Below are 12,045 nucleotides of genomic sequence, written 5' to 3'. Positions count from 1 at the left end.
CAGGATTCAGCCATACTTCTAATTTGGGAAAGCAGTTTATAGGTTTGCTTTCCCATAATAAAATTGAAATGAGCCTGAAAGGCTGCAGGGATCTTCCACTAAGCAGTGGAAGCAAATGGAAGCCACATGAGAAAACAGTATCTTCTTGGTTGTCTCCTCTGTTGAGAGATGATAATGTGCAACAATTTTTTTAATCTCAAGAGACATAAATTCAGCAAAAATGCTTTTGACGTGTTTTTAAAAATATTTTTTGAAAGGAAGGAATGTAATTTCTTGGCAAACTGGAGATGGATAAATACACTTTTCAGAATTACATGAGTATTCTAGATTAGTGGCAAGAAACTTGAGATGCTTTCCCGTTTCATCCTACCTGCCTGTGTCACCACTCCTCCTCATCCCAAAGAAGAGATTCATACCACCATTGGGGAAAACAAGATTCTGTGTTCTCAGTGCTTTTCTAATTGTCCTTCTCAGTAGCAGCTTCAACACTGACACATCTGTTGTGATCTTAGATGTGCTTTAATAGGTTAACTTTTGCCTTTGTTATACTATCTTAAAGACAGGACCAATACTGCTTGAGGAGGAGGTACAGAACAATGTCTGAGATACTCGCATCATGGTGCTGTCATTTCAAAGCGCTTAAATTATCGAGGGAGGGAGCAGTAGAACATTAAAATTCTAAAGTATTTCTTGACTACTTAGGATAGTACATTGAGATGTTTCTTTTCATTAGAAAAAAATAAACTTAAAATTGATTTTGACACCATATGTAAGGCAGATATTTTTTTTAAGGGCAATGGTGAAAGTTTGTTTAACCTTGTATTTGATTTTTAGAAAATGTATTCATAACTAGAAAAGGTGGCAAACAGAAATTATTTAAAATGATTCCTAGAACCCCCCACCTTTCAGTCTTATTCTTCATCTTTTCATCCTTGTAATTGTAATTCCAAGATCACAACATCAGAATTTTAATGGAGGATATCACTTGCTGTTAACACAGAAGTCTGACTTCATTGTGAAATGAATAAAAAAAGATGGTGGATATCTTTTGTTATAAATAATTGAGGAAATCGAGAGAAACTGTTTTTATCATCATCTTTGCTTTTACTCTTCAGTATTTGACATCCTTCTGAGGGTTTGGTCACTGTAATAATAGCTGCTGCAGACACACTTAACAGAAAAGGAACGAGATGAAGAGGGAAGTTTGTTCCTCTCTTTAGGCAGTCAATTGCACCAAGGTTCTGCTATCAGAGGATTTTTGGAACAGCTGCTGACATCTGGTGTACTGAAACAGTTAGCATATATAAATTTTGAAGAAGATTGTCAGCATTAACTCCTGCATTGTTGCAGTAAATAATTGCTATTTTTAATATCTCTATAAATACACTCACGTATTAGTAATGTACCATGTTATGGTATTGACTTTACAGGACACAAGTAGCTGGATTTTTGGCTGTATGAACAATAATTCATCAATGTGGTGAGTATAAACAGTTCCTGTTCTTTATTCAAGTGGGTATTGTGGGACTAAATTTGAATTTAAAGCATTTAAGATATCTTCCTCCTTAGGAAGGAAGAGATTGGGAAGAAAAGTAAAATTCTTGCTGTGAATAATTTTTGCTGTCTGTATCACCAAGAAAACAGGAAAGAATAGGTTTTCTCAAAAATTGCTGCATGAATGCAGAATAAAATAGGTGAACTTCTTTAAGCTGTATTTTTGACCTTCGCAGCAGTAAGAAGTTGCTCCTGTTGCTCTCTTGTGGACACTACATGCTGTGCTGGATTCCTAAATTGTGTGTTTTGTAGAATCGCTTTAGAATCCTATAACAGAAGACATCTAATGTCACTCAAAGCCTTCAGAAGAGTGGCTAGAAGCATCTCCTATTTTTTTGCTGATTCCATAATTGCTATTGTCATATGAAAATTATTTAGCAGTGTGGGTGATTTAGTGATTATTTGAATCGGTTTGTTACAATCATTACAAAATGGATTTAAAACACTGGCTTAGCTTACGTTTGCAAAGTAAGCTGAAAGTAAATTCAATCTACCCTTCAGATTACAGAAAGCTTCCAGGTAGAATTGAGCTAGAATAGTATTTGTCTGCTCTGGGATCTGAGCTGAGGTGTATAGCCACAGTTTTGCCTCCAGCTGATAGCTAGATGTCATAATTACTTTTTCCTGATCCAAGAAGCTGGCTGTTTCTCCTTTGCATAACCTTTGATCAGCATCAAATGCAGGTTAGCCTAGTTCAGGACCGCTACCTAAAACCTCATCTGATAATAGTGTCCTTGCTTTGGACTGTGTCCTGTGGTCATGTAACACTGTTTGGAGAAACAGAAGTATTCTGGTATATTGTAAAAATCATAACTTAAAACGACTGAATTAATGTGTTGCGGTTCAGTGTTTAAATGTAAGTACACACCATTTTAGAACTGCTGCAAGCTCTGCAGCAGCTAACAGAGTTTTATTTCATATGATATGTTTTAGATGTTCCCATATGAAAAACTGGCACTTCTGATGTTTAAAAATGCTAATAAAATCGTGTATTAATTTGATACCAGTGATGTTTCAGCTCACTGAGGTTTTTTGTTATGTTTGTGAAGTTGCATGGCTAAGTACTGAATGTTTGTATGTGACAAAGTTAGAGCTTTGCTTAACTTGTTTTTGCACAAACAAGATTTGCAGCATCTGAAATGACTGTAGTTTGATAAATTACTATGGTAGCAAACTGCAGGAGACCCAAACTTGTCCTCATTTTAAAATCATGTGAAATATATACATATACACACACACGCATATATATATAAAAGCTGGTATTTTAATCCATTGTCATAATGGACATGCTCATCCTTAATGTGCATAAATTTTTACAGCCTGGAAGCTACTGATTTGTCCTGGAGAGCTGAGTTACTTCCGACCACCAAGGTAAGTGTCACACACAACTTGAAGGAGGGAGAGGTGCTCCATGGTGTAGCTGCATGTCATGGGAGAAAGATCTGTTCTGTTTACAGCATTGGAACATGCAGTTGTATTCCAGAGGAATGGGTGCAAGAGGTGGACATCTGGGAACTGGCAAGGGGCAAGCTAAGGCTTGTTAAGCTAAGTTCACAATGGCTTTTATTTTTTTTTGTCTTTTTTTTTTTGTTTTAAGGTTGTAATACTGAAGCTTCAGGACTATCCTTCTTTGTCCCACATTGTCATTCAGGTACCGCCCACAGTTGGCAATAAGGTAAAAAAAAAAAAAAAAAAAAAAAGAAATGCAGAAATTGCTTGCTTAGTGTGTTCGTAGCTTTCAGATGCTATGACAGCAGGAAAAGGAAGTGTATTGAATGTGTGCTAAGTTACTTTGAGAAACCATAGACCTACACTCCAGTGTGGTTTGTAGATAACTGTTATCCTTGGGTAAGCTCAGAAACGTCTTTGTTTGATAGAACACCAAATGGAAGGCATGCATACTACTTGAAACATACAAAGCAACAGTTCTCAAACCAGTTCTTAGGAGTTCTTGTTGGGGGTTCTAATGTTTTTCTTCCTTAATGTTCAGGAATGCAATCAGGCTATTATCTTTTTGAACAGTCAGTTCTCTTACCCAGCATAGTGGAGAATGCTGTTCATAACTGAAGACACCACATATGGATTCTGAGGAGTATGGTACAGATACCTCTGCAAGCTCTGAGACCACAAATAATGTGGTAGGCTGAGTTGTACAGAGTTTGATAGTTCTGAACCTCACAGAGAAGTTGGATGTCTTTGCATCAAGGCCTCTCAGGCTCCCAGTAAGAGGAACACTTGCAGGGAATCTAAGCAGACTTGGTGTATTACCCAGCTGGGTCTGGCAGGCCTTTCTAGGTAGTCTTGAAAGTGGCAGAAGACTGAACTTGAATTTAAAGTGTAAGTAGGTCTGACATTTCTTTCTGCAACACAAATACTGTCTCTGCATCTTTGATATAATAATCCATGATCCAATAAATTATTCACAGCTGAAGTGATTATAATGCTTGTATACGAGCGCATCTTCAGATAGTTGTGATAGAAACATCTTGCAGTTAAATTAGTAATATACAATGTTCTGGATAAGAAAGGTAGAAGAGAGATCACTTGTGAAATGTAATGTGTTGAGTTGCAGTCCTGTGTTAAATCTTGGAAACTGCTTTTCAAAAATAAACAAATGCTGGATTTAAAATGGGATGGAAAATAATTTTTGAGACCTACATACTTGTTAGAGATGGTACAACTCATACCTGCTGGATGCTTTGCTTTTTTGTGATTAAACTTCAGAAGACGAACTAAAGGTTCTTTTTGCTTAGTAAATTGTATCCAGATTTTGGACAAGCCATGCTCCTTTGCAACGCCCCCCAGAAAAGAAAGAGGTACCTGAGGAGGAGGGATGTGGACTGGATTCTAGTTGTTCTTAGCTGTTTGAATAGCCTTTTGAAGGCTGTTGCAAATGGGTGAAAGCTAGAGTAACCTGCAAGTCATGCTTCAGCTACCCAAACTTGTACCGCTGTGTACAGGAACAAACTACCTGCCAGTCCCTGTCAGTGTGTGGAGAGGTGGCGCTTCAGTACTTTTGTCCTGGACTTTGCCTGAGCCTGTGAATAGAATTTGGCAAGTGTAAAGGCTTTCTAGTATTGTGCTCAGTTTAGATCTGTATGTAATATCTTGAATTGCAGTATACTTTGGGCTGTGAATTCTTCAAAGAGGGTTCCAGAACAGTACAACTTCCTGTAACACATCTTTTTTCATTTGGTAAGTTTAGCATATTACTTTTTTTGGGGGGTGGGGTGGGGTGCATGGGGCAGATTAAAAAAAAAAAAAAAAGAAAGAAAAAGGGAAAACTAGTATTACTAATATTTGGATAATAAACTTACCTAAAAATTCCAATGGTCAGGAGGTTTTGGGGGTGTTGTTTTTACTAAAGTTAATATTGCTTTTGTTAGTAACAAACAAAAAAGTAAGAAATGTGGGGGTTTTGACTAACAGATAAAGAAGCACACAAGTCTCCTGGGGAAAAAAAAAAAATATCTGAAGAAGTAGCGAGTTCTCAAATAATTTTATCTAATATGTGAAAAAAATACATCCTTTACAGGGCTTTCTTCAAGCAAAATTCTATTAAATTCAACTGGCTTATTTTACAATGTACAGCTCCAGCACTTTAACCAAGTAAGAATACTACTTAATTTTTTTAAGTTAATGTAACCACTGTTTAAAGAATGTGATTTTTTTCTTTTTTTTTTAATGTTCTAGATATATCAAGCTTTCAAAATTTATATAGAGAGCCACTGCCAGTCATTTGAAGGTAAATATAAGTCTTCTAAAGCATAAATTTATAAACTAAATGTGTTGAAAATTCTCAAGACTGAAGCTGGTGGAAACAAAAGTCCTCTCAAGCACTGGGGTTTAGGCAGTACTGTTATTAGCAGAGACATTTGAGCAGACAATATCTCTCTGTCCACTTTTTGTTAAGAAGGTATAGCTCAAAGAAAATGTGAAATTAGTCCTCCTATGTTTGTTTTTCTTGCTTCCCAGCAAAGGGAAGTTGAACTTTCAGCAGGCTTGTGCGTTATATTGAGTGTTTCTCAAGAATAGCACATTTGGCTAGGATTTTTATTTGCTAATTGTGGGACTCAAATTTGAAAGTTGAGCTACATAAGCTTAAACAGAATGGGATGCTGAAGGACTTTGTTTCAAAAAAAAAAGTGATGGATTTATTAGATTGAGGTTACACCTATTGAAAACTAGAAGTTTTCTCATAACTTTTCTGCCCTTAAACACTGATGTCTTGCTGTCTTGTTCTGTAACAGCATGAGTTTAAAAATGTCTTTTTTTGTTCAATGCTAACTGCACTGATCCGCATTGCAATGTAACTGCAAGCCCAGTGATTCTGTACAGTGACTGATATGCCACCTTTGTTTTACTTGCATTTTAGTTTTGGAGACAGTTGCCACATCCTGTTCTTAATTTTATATTTTTTGATTCTTTTCCATTTCAGAAAGAAAACCTAGTGTTTACAGACTTCATATACCCTGGTCACATGAAGATTCAGTAACTGTAGCAAAGTAAGGACTCTGACAATTTAACTTACTACTTGATATGTTTTTGAAGCATGTTTGCATCCTCTTGTAATATTTCTGATATGAGACAACTTCTCCAGTCTTAAGTGTTTGCCTTCTGCATCTTTTCCTCATTTACTTTTCTGCCTTTGTTGACAAAGTTGTTCTGAATTTTTTTTCAGAATAAGAATATCTACTGATTGTGTTTAATAGTTCTCACTAATTTTCTCAAAAAGGAAGTCAGATTTGCTGGTCTGAACTTCTCAGCATGATCTTTGACCCCCTCGTGAGTGGGGTGTAGAGGCTGCTCTGGATGCTGGCTTCTTCCCATAAGCCAGGGTTTAGATCACCCAGCGGCCCTAAGTTGCTTCAGCAGCATAGTCCTGACAAAATCAAATGATAGGGATTGAAATGTGTCACTCATGAATTACAGTTGAACAACCTGACTTTATTTTAGATGGTTGGAAAACTGTCTTCCTTATTTTAGATGTCTTAAGGATACCTCCCTATTTCTCCCCGCCCCATCCCCCCTTTGTTTTCTAACAGCATAATACTTGCAGGAAACTGAATTGTATTCTTGAGGAGGTGTTTTCCCCATCTTGTCACTCAGAGTATTTACATGTTCTGTGAGGCAGTGTGTACACTAAAACTACACGTGTCTGTTTTCTAGTACCATGCCCCTTGATAGTTCAGAGGACAGTAGGCTGAGAATGTTGTGTAGTCCTTTGTGACAGGATAAACAAGTTCATCATGCCATTTCACTCACTGCTTGTGGTGACGCTGCTGTACTACATCTGCTTTACGTGCACTTGTTGAAGACTAAGGCTTTTGGGCTTTTCTTCACTAGAAGGACAACAATTACCCATTAAATTTGCTGTTTCAGAGTTCCATCTTCTACTGAGATTTCTGCAAAACTGCATATTGCTCAGCCTAAAAATGACAGCAGGGTTCCAGAATTGAATATTTACTCTTCCTCAGACTGTCAGTATGAAGTGAGTAATACAAATTTATTTTATAGCTAGTTTACATTACTGTATAACTTTTATATAATTCAGTCTTTAAAAATGTGGCTAATTAATCAAAATAAATACTAAGCAAATCTAAAATAAAGGTAGGCTGTATGGCCTTTTTTTAAATGTAGTGCATGTTACAAGTATTTTGCAACAGCTGGAGTAATATTGAAAGTTGGGCTCTCATTTCTAAGAAAAACTTCAAACCATTTGTTTTGAAAAAGTCAGGAGTCAGCTGTTGTACATTTTAGTTATAGGATTGCTGTCTTCTAAAACTCAGGTTGGCTTCTTAAAAATGAAAGTATTTTGTACTTATGTTTGCCATTATATACAATAATAAAATATTTCTTTTTGTATCAAGGTAGTTCTGAAGACGTCACTTTTACAGGTTCTTGGACAAGTAAGAACACTTTCTAGTACTAGATTGTTTTTTATGTCAGTGGCATCTAAAGAAGTTTGTCCTTCCTCCCTTCCCTGCCATGGCACTTCTTGATGCCAAGCGGGACACTATTCAGTGATCATTGTAAACCTTGTCAGCTGGCACAGCATCCCATCCGGATGTCAGGCCTCCGTTTTCAGAGGAGTGCAAAAGCAGCCTAGCTCTAAAGAGCTAATGTAAATGTTGAGCATTTGGCTTTGTGGTTAGTTGAGTATCCGTAGGTCATTTTCTTGCCTGATGAGTCAATAGCGTTAAAACTTTAAGATACATTTGGCATCAACTACAAGTTAGGAAAAAAGTTGAAGTAGATCCATATGCTCCTTTTCAACAAATTTTCTTTGGTTATCAATGAGGAATACATTTAAACATTGGTATCAGTGAACATAGACTAGTCATCTGCAGTTTTCTGATTCTAAAGAGTAACTAATTCGCAAGCACTTAAGTGTAGTGCTGGAGTATTACTGGCAGGTTTCTCAATTTGAATGTATGCATTTATATTGAGGATTTTTCATGTTGTTATCACTTTAGAAGAATTTATGTCCTATTTGTTTATTAATCATGACTTGGGACAGTGGAAGCCAATTAGAACATACGTGAAATTGCTTCCAAAAATTTTTTACCCAAAAGCATATGTAGCTATATACAGGTATTTCTAGGAAAGTGGCCTTTCAATTTTAAAATCTATTTTACTGAAACACCATTAGTGCACTAGTGTATTCTTTTAATATTTGTCTTGACTGGAAAAACAGCATTCACTTATAATTTGATCATTTATCAAAACATGTTTGATTTACTGTTTATGAGAGATCTGAGTGTTTTCCATATATAACATTAGTTGTAATGGTAGTTATCAAATACCTATGCATAAAAATGAAAAACTGTTTAAATCAACTTTAAGAAAGATTTTCTAATCACATCATCATGCTGGCTACATGATTGTGTGTGTATTTTAAAAATATATTTATATATATATAGAAATTAAAAGTTATCTTTCCATCCTTGTCTTTCAGATAATAAGGTTCCATGGTGGCGCTCTTCCTGTCTATATTGTTTCTAATATTCTTCTTACTTATGGAGGACAGTTGAGCACATTGGTATCAACAGGTAGCTTTGCAGAAAAATATTTTTTTTCTCACAAGTGTTTTTAGAGAAATTAATTATCCAATTTACTGTTGAAAACCTAGCTAGTTGTTGTTAACTTTTAAAGCTAAGTATCATTAACTTGTGCAAGCATTTGGATTTATGCTCTTCAGTTTCGGGTTTTGTTTGTTGGTAGTTCTCCGAGGTTGTGTTGTAGCAGGGTATTTCATTATTATTTTACTCTGCAATCCCTTCTTTGTGAATGATTGGTGTTACACGATACTTTAGAATTAATAGATGAATGTAAAAGTTTAAAAATATATGGTTAATATGCACAAAACACTATTTCTTGCATGAAGGTGAGATTTGCAGGCTTAACTTTTAGACATGTCTTCAGACAAAATGCATTTTTATCTAAGTTCAGGTGGTGAAGCTCTTGTGACAATTACCTAATATGAGTGACCCAGTGAATAAGGGTCTTGATGATGAAATATGATGACTTGCAGTGCTGTTGTAAGACATGGTTATTTTGTTTTAAAGCAGACTTTCAAATCTGTCTTTTTTTGTGTGTGTGTGTGTGTGTGTGTATCTTTGTTAAAGTTCATGACAAAATAATAACTATAGATGCTTTCTGTTCTTGATTCTAGGCCAGTGTTCAGACTTTTCCCTTGAACTAGTTAGGACAGCTAAGCCCTACAAAGTAGAACCTCTTATAAGCATTGTTGTGTTTCTGCAGGGGTGAGTTTGCCTAACTTCTTTCTTTATTTACTTAAAGCAGTTTCCGAACCAGAATTTTTAGTAAAACTATTAGTGGAGAAGGATACTATTTTATCTGTAGTCATTGTGAACACCTGACTGATTTTGTTTGAAAGGCTGTAGTAGGAGGCGTAGTTGATAGATATCTTACTGTAATGGCAATTGGAAGTGATAAGTAATACTACTTTCATGTTTTTGGCAGGTTTAACTGGTTTAGAGAGATATGGGAATCACTGTCACTACCAGAGGTGGAAGCTGCTGTACTGAGTAGTCAGGATGCATGGTTCCCCCTTGTGTCCCTGATTCTATTTCTTTTTGGGACAGGCATTGCCTACTGGAGTGGAGTATTTTTCTCTACATCTCTGAGACTCTTCTCTTCATTATGGTTGACTCTGATGAGGTAAAAAACCACTATGCTATACAATTACGCTCTTTTAGATGACTGTGAGCCTGTCCATTTTTTTTTTTCTTTTTGCTTCAGCGTGAGTGTCAGTGCTTGGGCAGACTGAATTCTGCAGTTTAGTTCATACACTATTTAAGACATTGGGGTTTGTTGGTGTTAAGTATGAGGATTGCCTCATGGTCCTTATTCCACATCTCCAAAAGGCTGTTATACAGGTTTTCAGTTTTGTTTTTGAGGAAAGCTTGTTGGGGAAAAGAAAGCAACTAACTATTCCCTTTTCAGCAGCTCAAAAAATAAATGCATATGTTTAGAAAAGAGAATATTAGCATTGCAATCCATGCCTCATTATTTGTATTGAATAAACTGCATTAAAGAATACAAGCAGATTTGTAAAACAAAAATTTATTGGATGTTCACTTCATTCTACAAGACCAATGAATTTTATAGAACATGTGTAAGAACATGGAATTAATGTTTTTGCTTGTACAGATGAGTATTCAAATATGAAACTGGGTTTAAAAAAAGCAAGGAAGATAAAAAGATTTCGGAAGAGTAAATGAGTAAATTGGATAACATGCTTAGCTGTTTTAAAGGTTTGACTGTTCCGACATTGATAGCAGTCCTCAGCTAGATCTGAGCCAATTCTCTGTCTCCAGGAAGTCGGCTGGGATGCTCTTTACTCAGAAAACATCTGCCAAATGAACTCTTTCTGTTTACATCAATAGCACTTCTGGTCTTATTCTACCAAAGAATAGATCTGGCACCAGCTATTTCTTCAGCCTTCTTCATAAATTACAGTGGATGCTTCAGTATTAGTTTTAAGTGACAAAGTGATGAACTTCCAAGTTTCAAAACTGTTCTTCCTAACTTTTTAAGGGTGTTAGCTCAATTCCGGCTGTTTTCATTAAAGCTTTTACTGGGCTCTTCAAACCCAGAGAATGTACTGGGCAAAGGCAGGAAAATAAGATTTTTGTGTGCCTACCTGTAAGTCAGGTGGTTCAATTCTAGTGCCTTACACAGTTTTTGATCTACCCCTGAATTTATTGAAAAAAATCCAACCCATTTATTTTCTGTAAATCTCCCTAAAGTAGATAGTATCACTTGACTTTTACTCAATGTTTGGAAATGATCTGATGTAGACAGCAGCAAAGAATTTGTCACTTGCTATCTGTGGGATTCTTTGTTCTAGTCAGCTAGACTTCTTTTTGTGCCTATTTTTCATAGGCAAAAATTTTCAATATTTGCTGCAAAGGCTTTTAAAATTATATTTTCCAAATAATGCCTTTTCTGTTTTCACTGTCTGCTTTAATACTGGAATATCCAAGTAGTACAGACTTTTTCATGGTTGTGTTGTACTTCATCCCCACTGCATTCCCCTCATTGTCACACCTTCCCAGCTCGTCTTTGTCATTTCATATTCATACTTGTCTCATAGTTGTACCAGATGGAATCTGGACACTGAAAATAAGCTTTTCTGTGTTTCTCAGGCTGTGAGCAAGCAGAAATTCCTGTCTAGGAAGAATGCTTTCACAGAATTAATCTCTTGGAGCCTTACAGTTGTGTACTGCTGTACTGCCACTGAATGCTGCAGTGCATTAACGTTTGTAGTAGGAGACACTTTAATGATGCAGCTGTGCAGTAGTAAGACAGAGTAACTCAGTGACTGATGCAGACCTACAGTTAGCATTAGCTAATGTTTTATGTTCATCAGTGTAACCTTTATGTTCCCCAAATGAAGTAAAAATAATACATTAGTTACAGACATACATTCTAGGAGGTATAAGATTGTTTTGTTAGTGCAAAGTAGCTTATGTAGCAGTTGGTATGTATGTTAAAATTTGTCTAACTTTATTTTTCCGCTGTTTAATCAATATTCAGGAATAATTTATTCTTTTCAGTCATTCACAAAACAGAATTATGCTTTGATCTTTGTAGGTGTGACATTGTTACAGTAGTATAACAGCAGTTTTGTTTTCTTTTTTTAGGCCTAGTGTACTTCAAAAAGATAAGTTGATTACACCCAGAAGACTCTGCGGGGTGTTATCCCTTGCTGTGCTTAGCTGGACCACTTGTGGTGCAGTTGCTGTCTTCATTATTTATCTTCAATACTTGTTTAAGGTACTGAAAAGCTAAATATGTTGAATTTATAACTGCATTCAAAATTCTGTGTTGCGACGGAGGGAAGACACAGTCACTCAATATGAGTGATCAGCAGACTTCATTTATTGTACCTTACAGTCACCTTTTATGCCTTGTTATAATTAGCTCATACATATTACAAAAATTAAGCTCATTATTGGTTAG

At 36.0% G+C, this 12,045-nt stretch overlaps 1 protein-coding gene across 3 annotated transcripts in view; it reads left to right on the top strand.

The window, feature by feature from the left end:
* PGAP1 (post-GPI attachment to proteins inositol deacylase 1) overlaps positions 1–12,045 on the top strand; it is a 36,693-nt gene that overhangs the window by 16,125 nt on the left and 8,523 nt on the right. For 2 of the 3 annotated variants that reach the window (XM_040603365.1, XM_040603367.1), the window contains 13 exons: positions 1,431–1,480; positions 2,874–2,925; positions 3,152–3,229; positions 4,674–4,749; positions 5,090–5,163; positions 5,248–5,299; positions 5,993–6,059; positions 6,937–7,045; positions 7,425–7,463; positions 8,513–8,606; positions 9,230–9,320; positions 9,541–9,738; positions 11,727–11,859. In XM_040603365.1, the coding sequence (XP_040459299.1) occupies positions 1,431–1,480; positions 2,874–2,925; positions 3,152–3,229; positions 4,674–4,749; positions 5,090–5,163; positions 5,248–5,299; positions 5,993–6,059; positions 6,937–7,045; positions 7,425–7,463; positions 8,513–8,606; positions 9,230–9,320; positions 9,541–9,738; positions 11,727–11,859 (1,113 nt within the window). The remainder of the gene's footprint in view (positions 1–1,430; positions 1,481–2,873; positions 2,926–3,151; positions 3,230–4,673; positions 4,750–5,089; positions 5,164–5,247; positions 5,300–5,992; positions 6,060–6,936; positions 7,046–7,424; positions 7,464–8,512; positions 8,607–9,229; positions 9,321–9,540; positions 9,739–11,726; positions 11,860–12,045) is intronic. The other variant, XM_040603366.1, reaches the window with a different exon arrangement.

This window comes from Falco naumanni, chromosome 8 (genome assembly GCF_017639655.2).
Source record: "Falco naumanni isolate bFalNau1 chromosome 8, bFalNau1.pat, whole genome shotgun sequence".
Taxonomy (NCBI): Eukaryota; Metazoa; Chordata; class Aves; order Falconiformes; family Falconidae; genus Falco; species Falco naumanni.
Note: the sequence above shows the minus strand (reverse complement) of the source record. Positions and strands in the feature narration are given on the sequence as shown.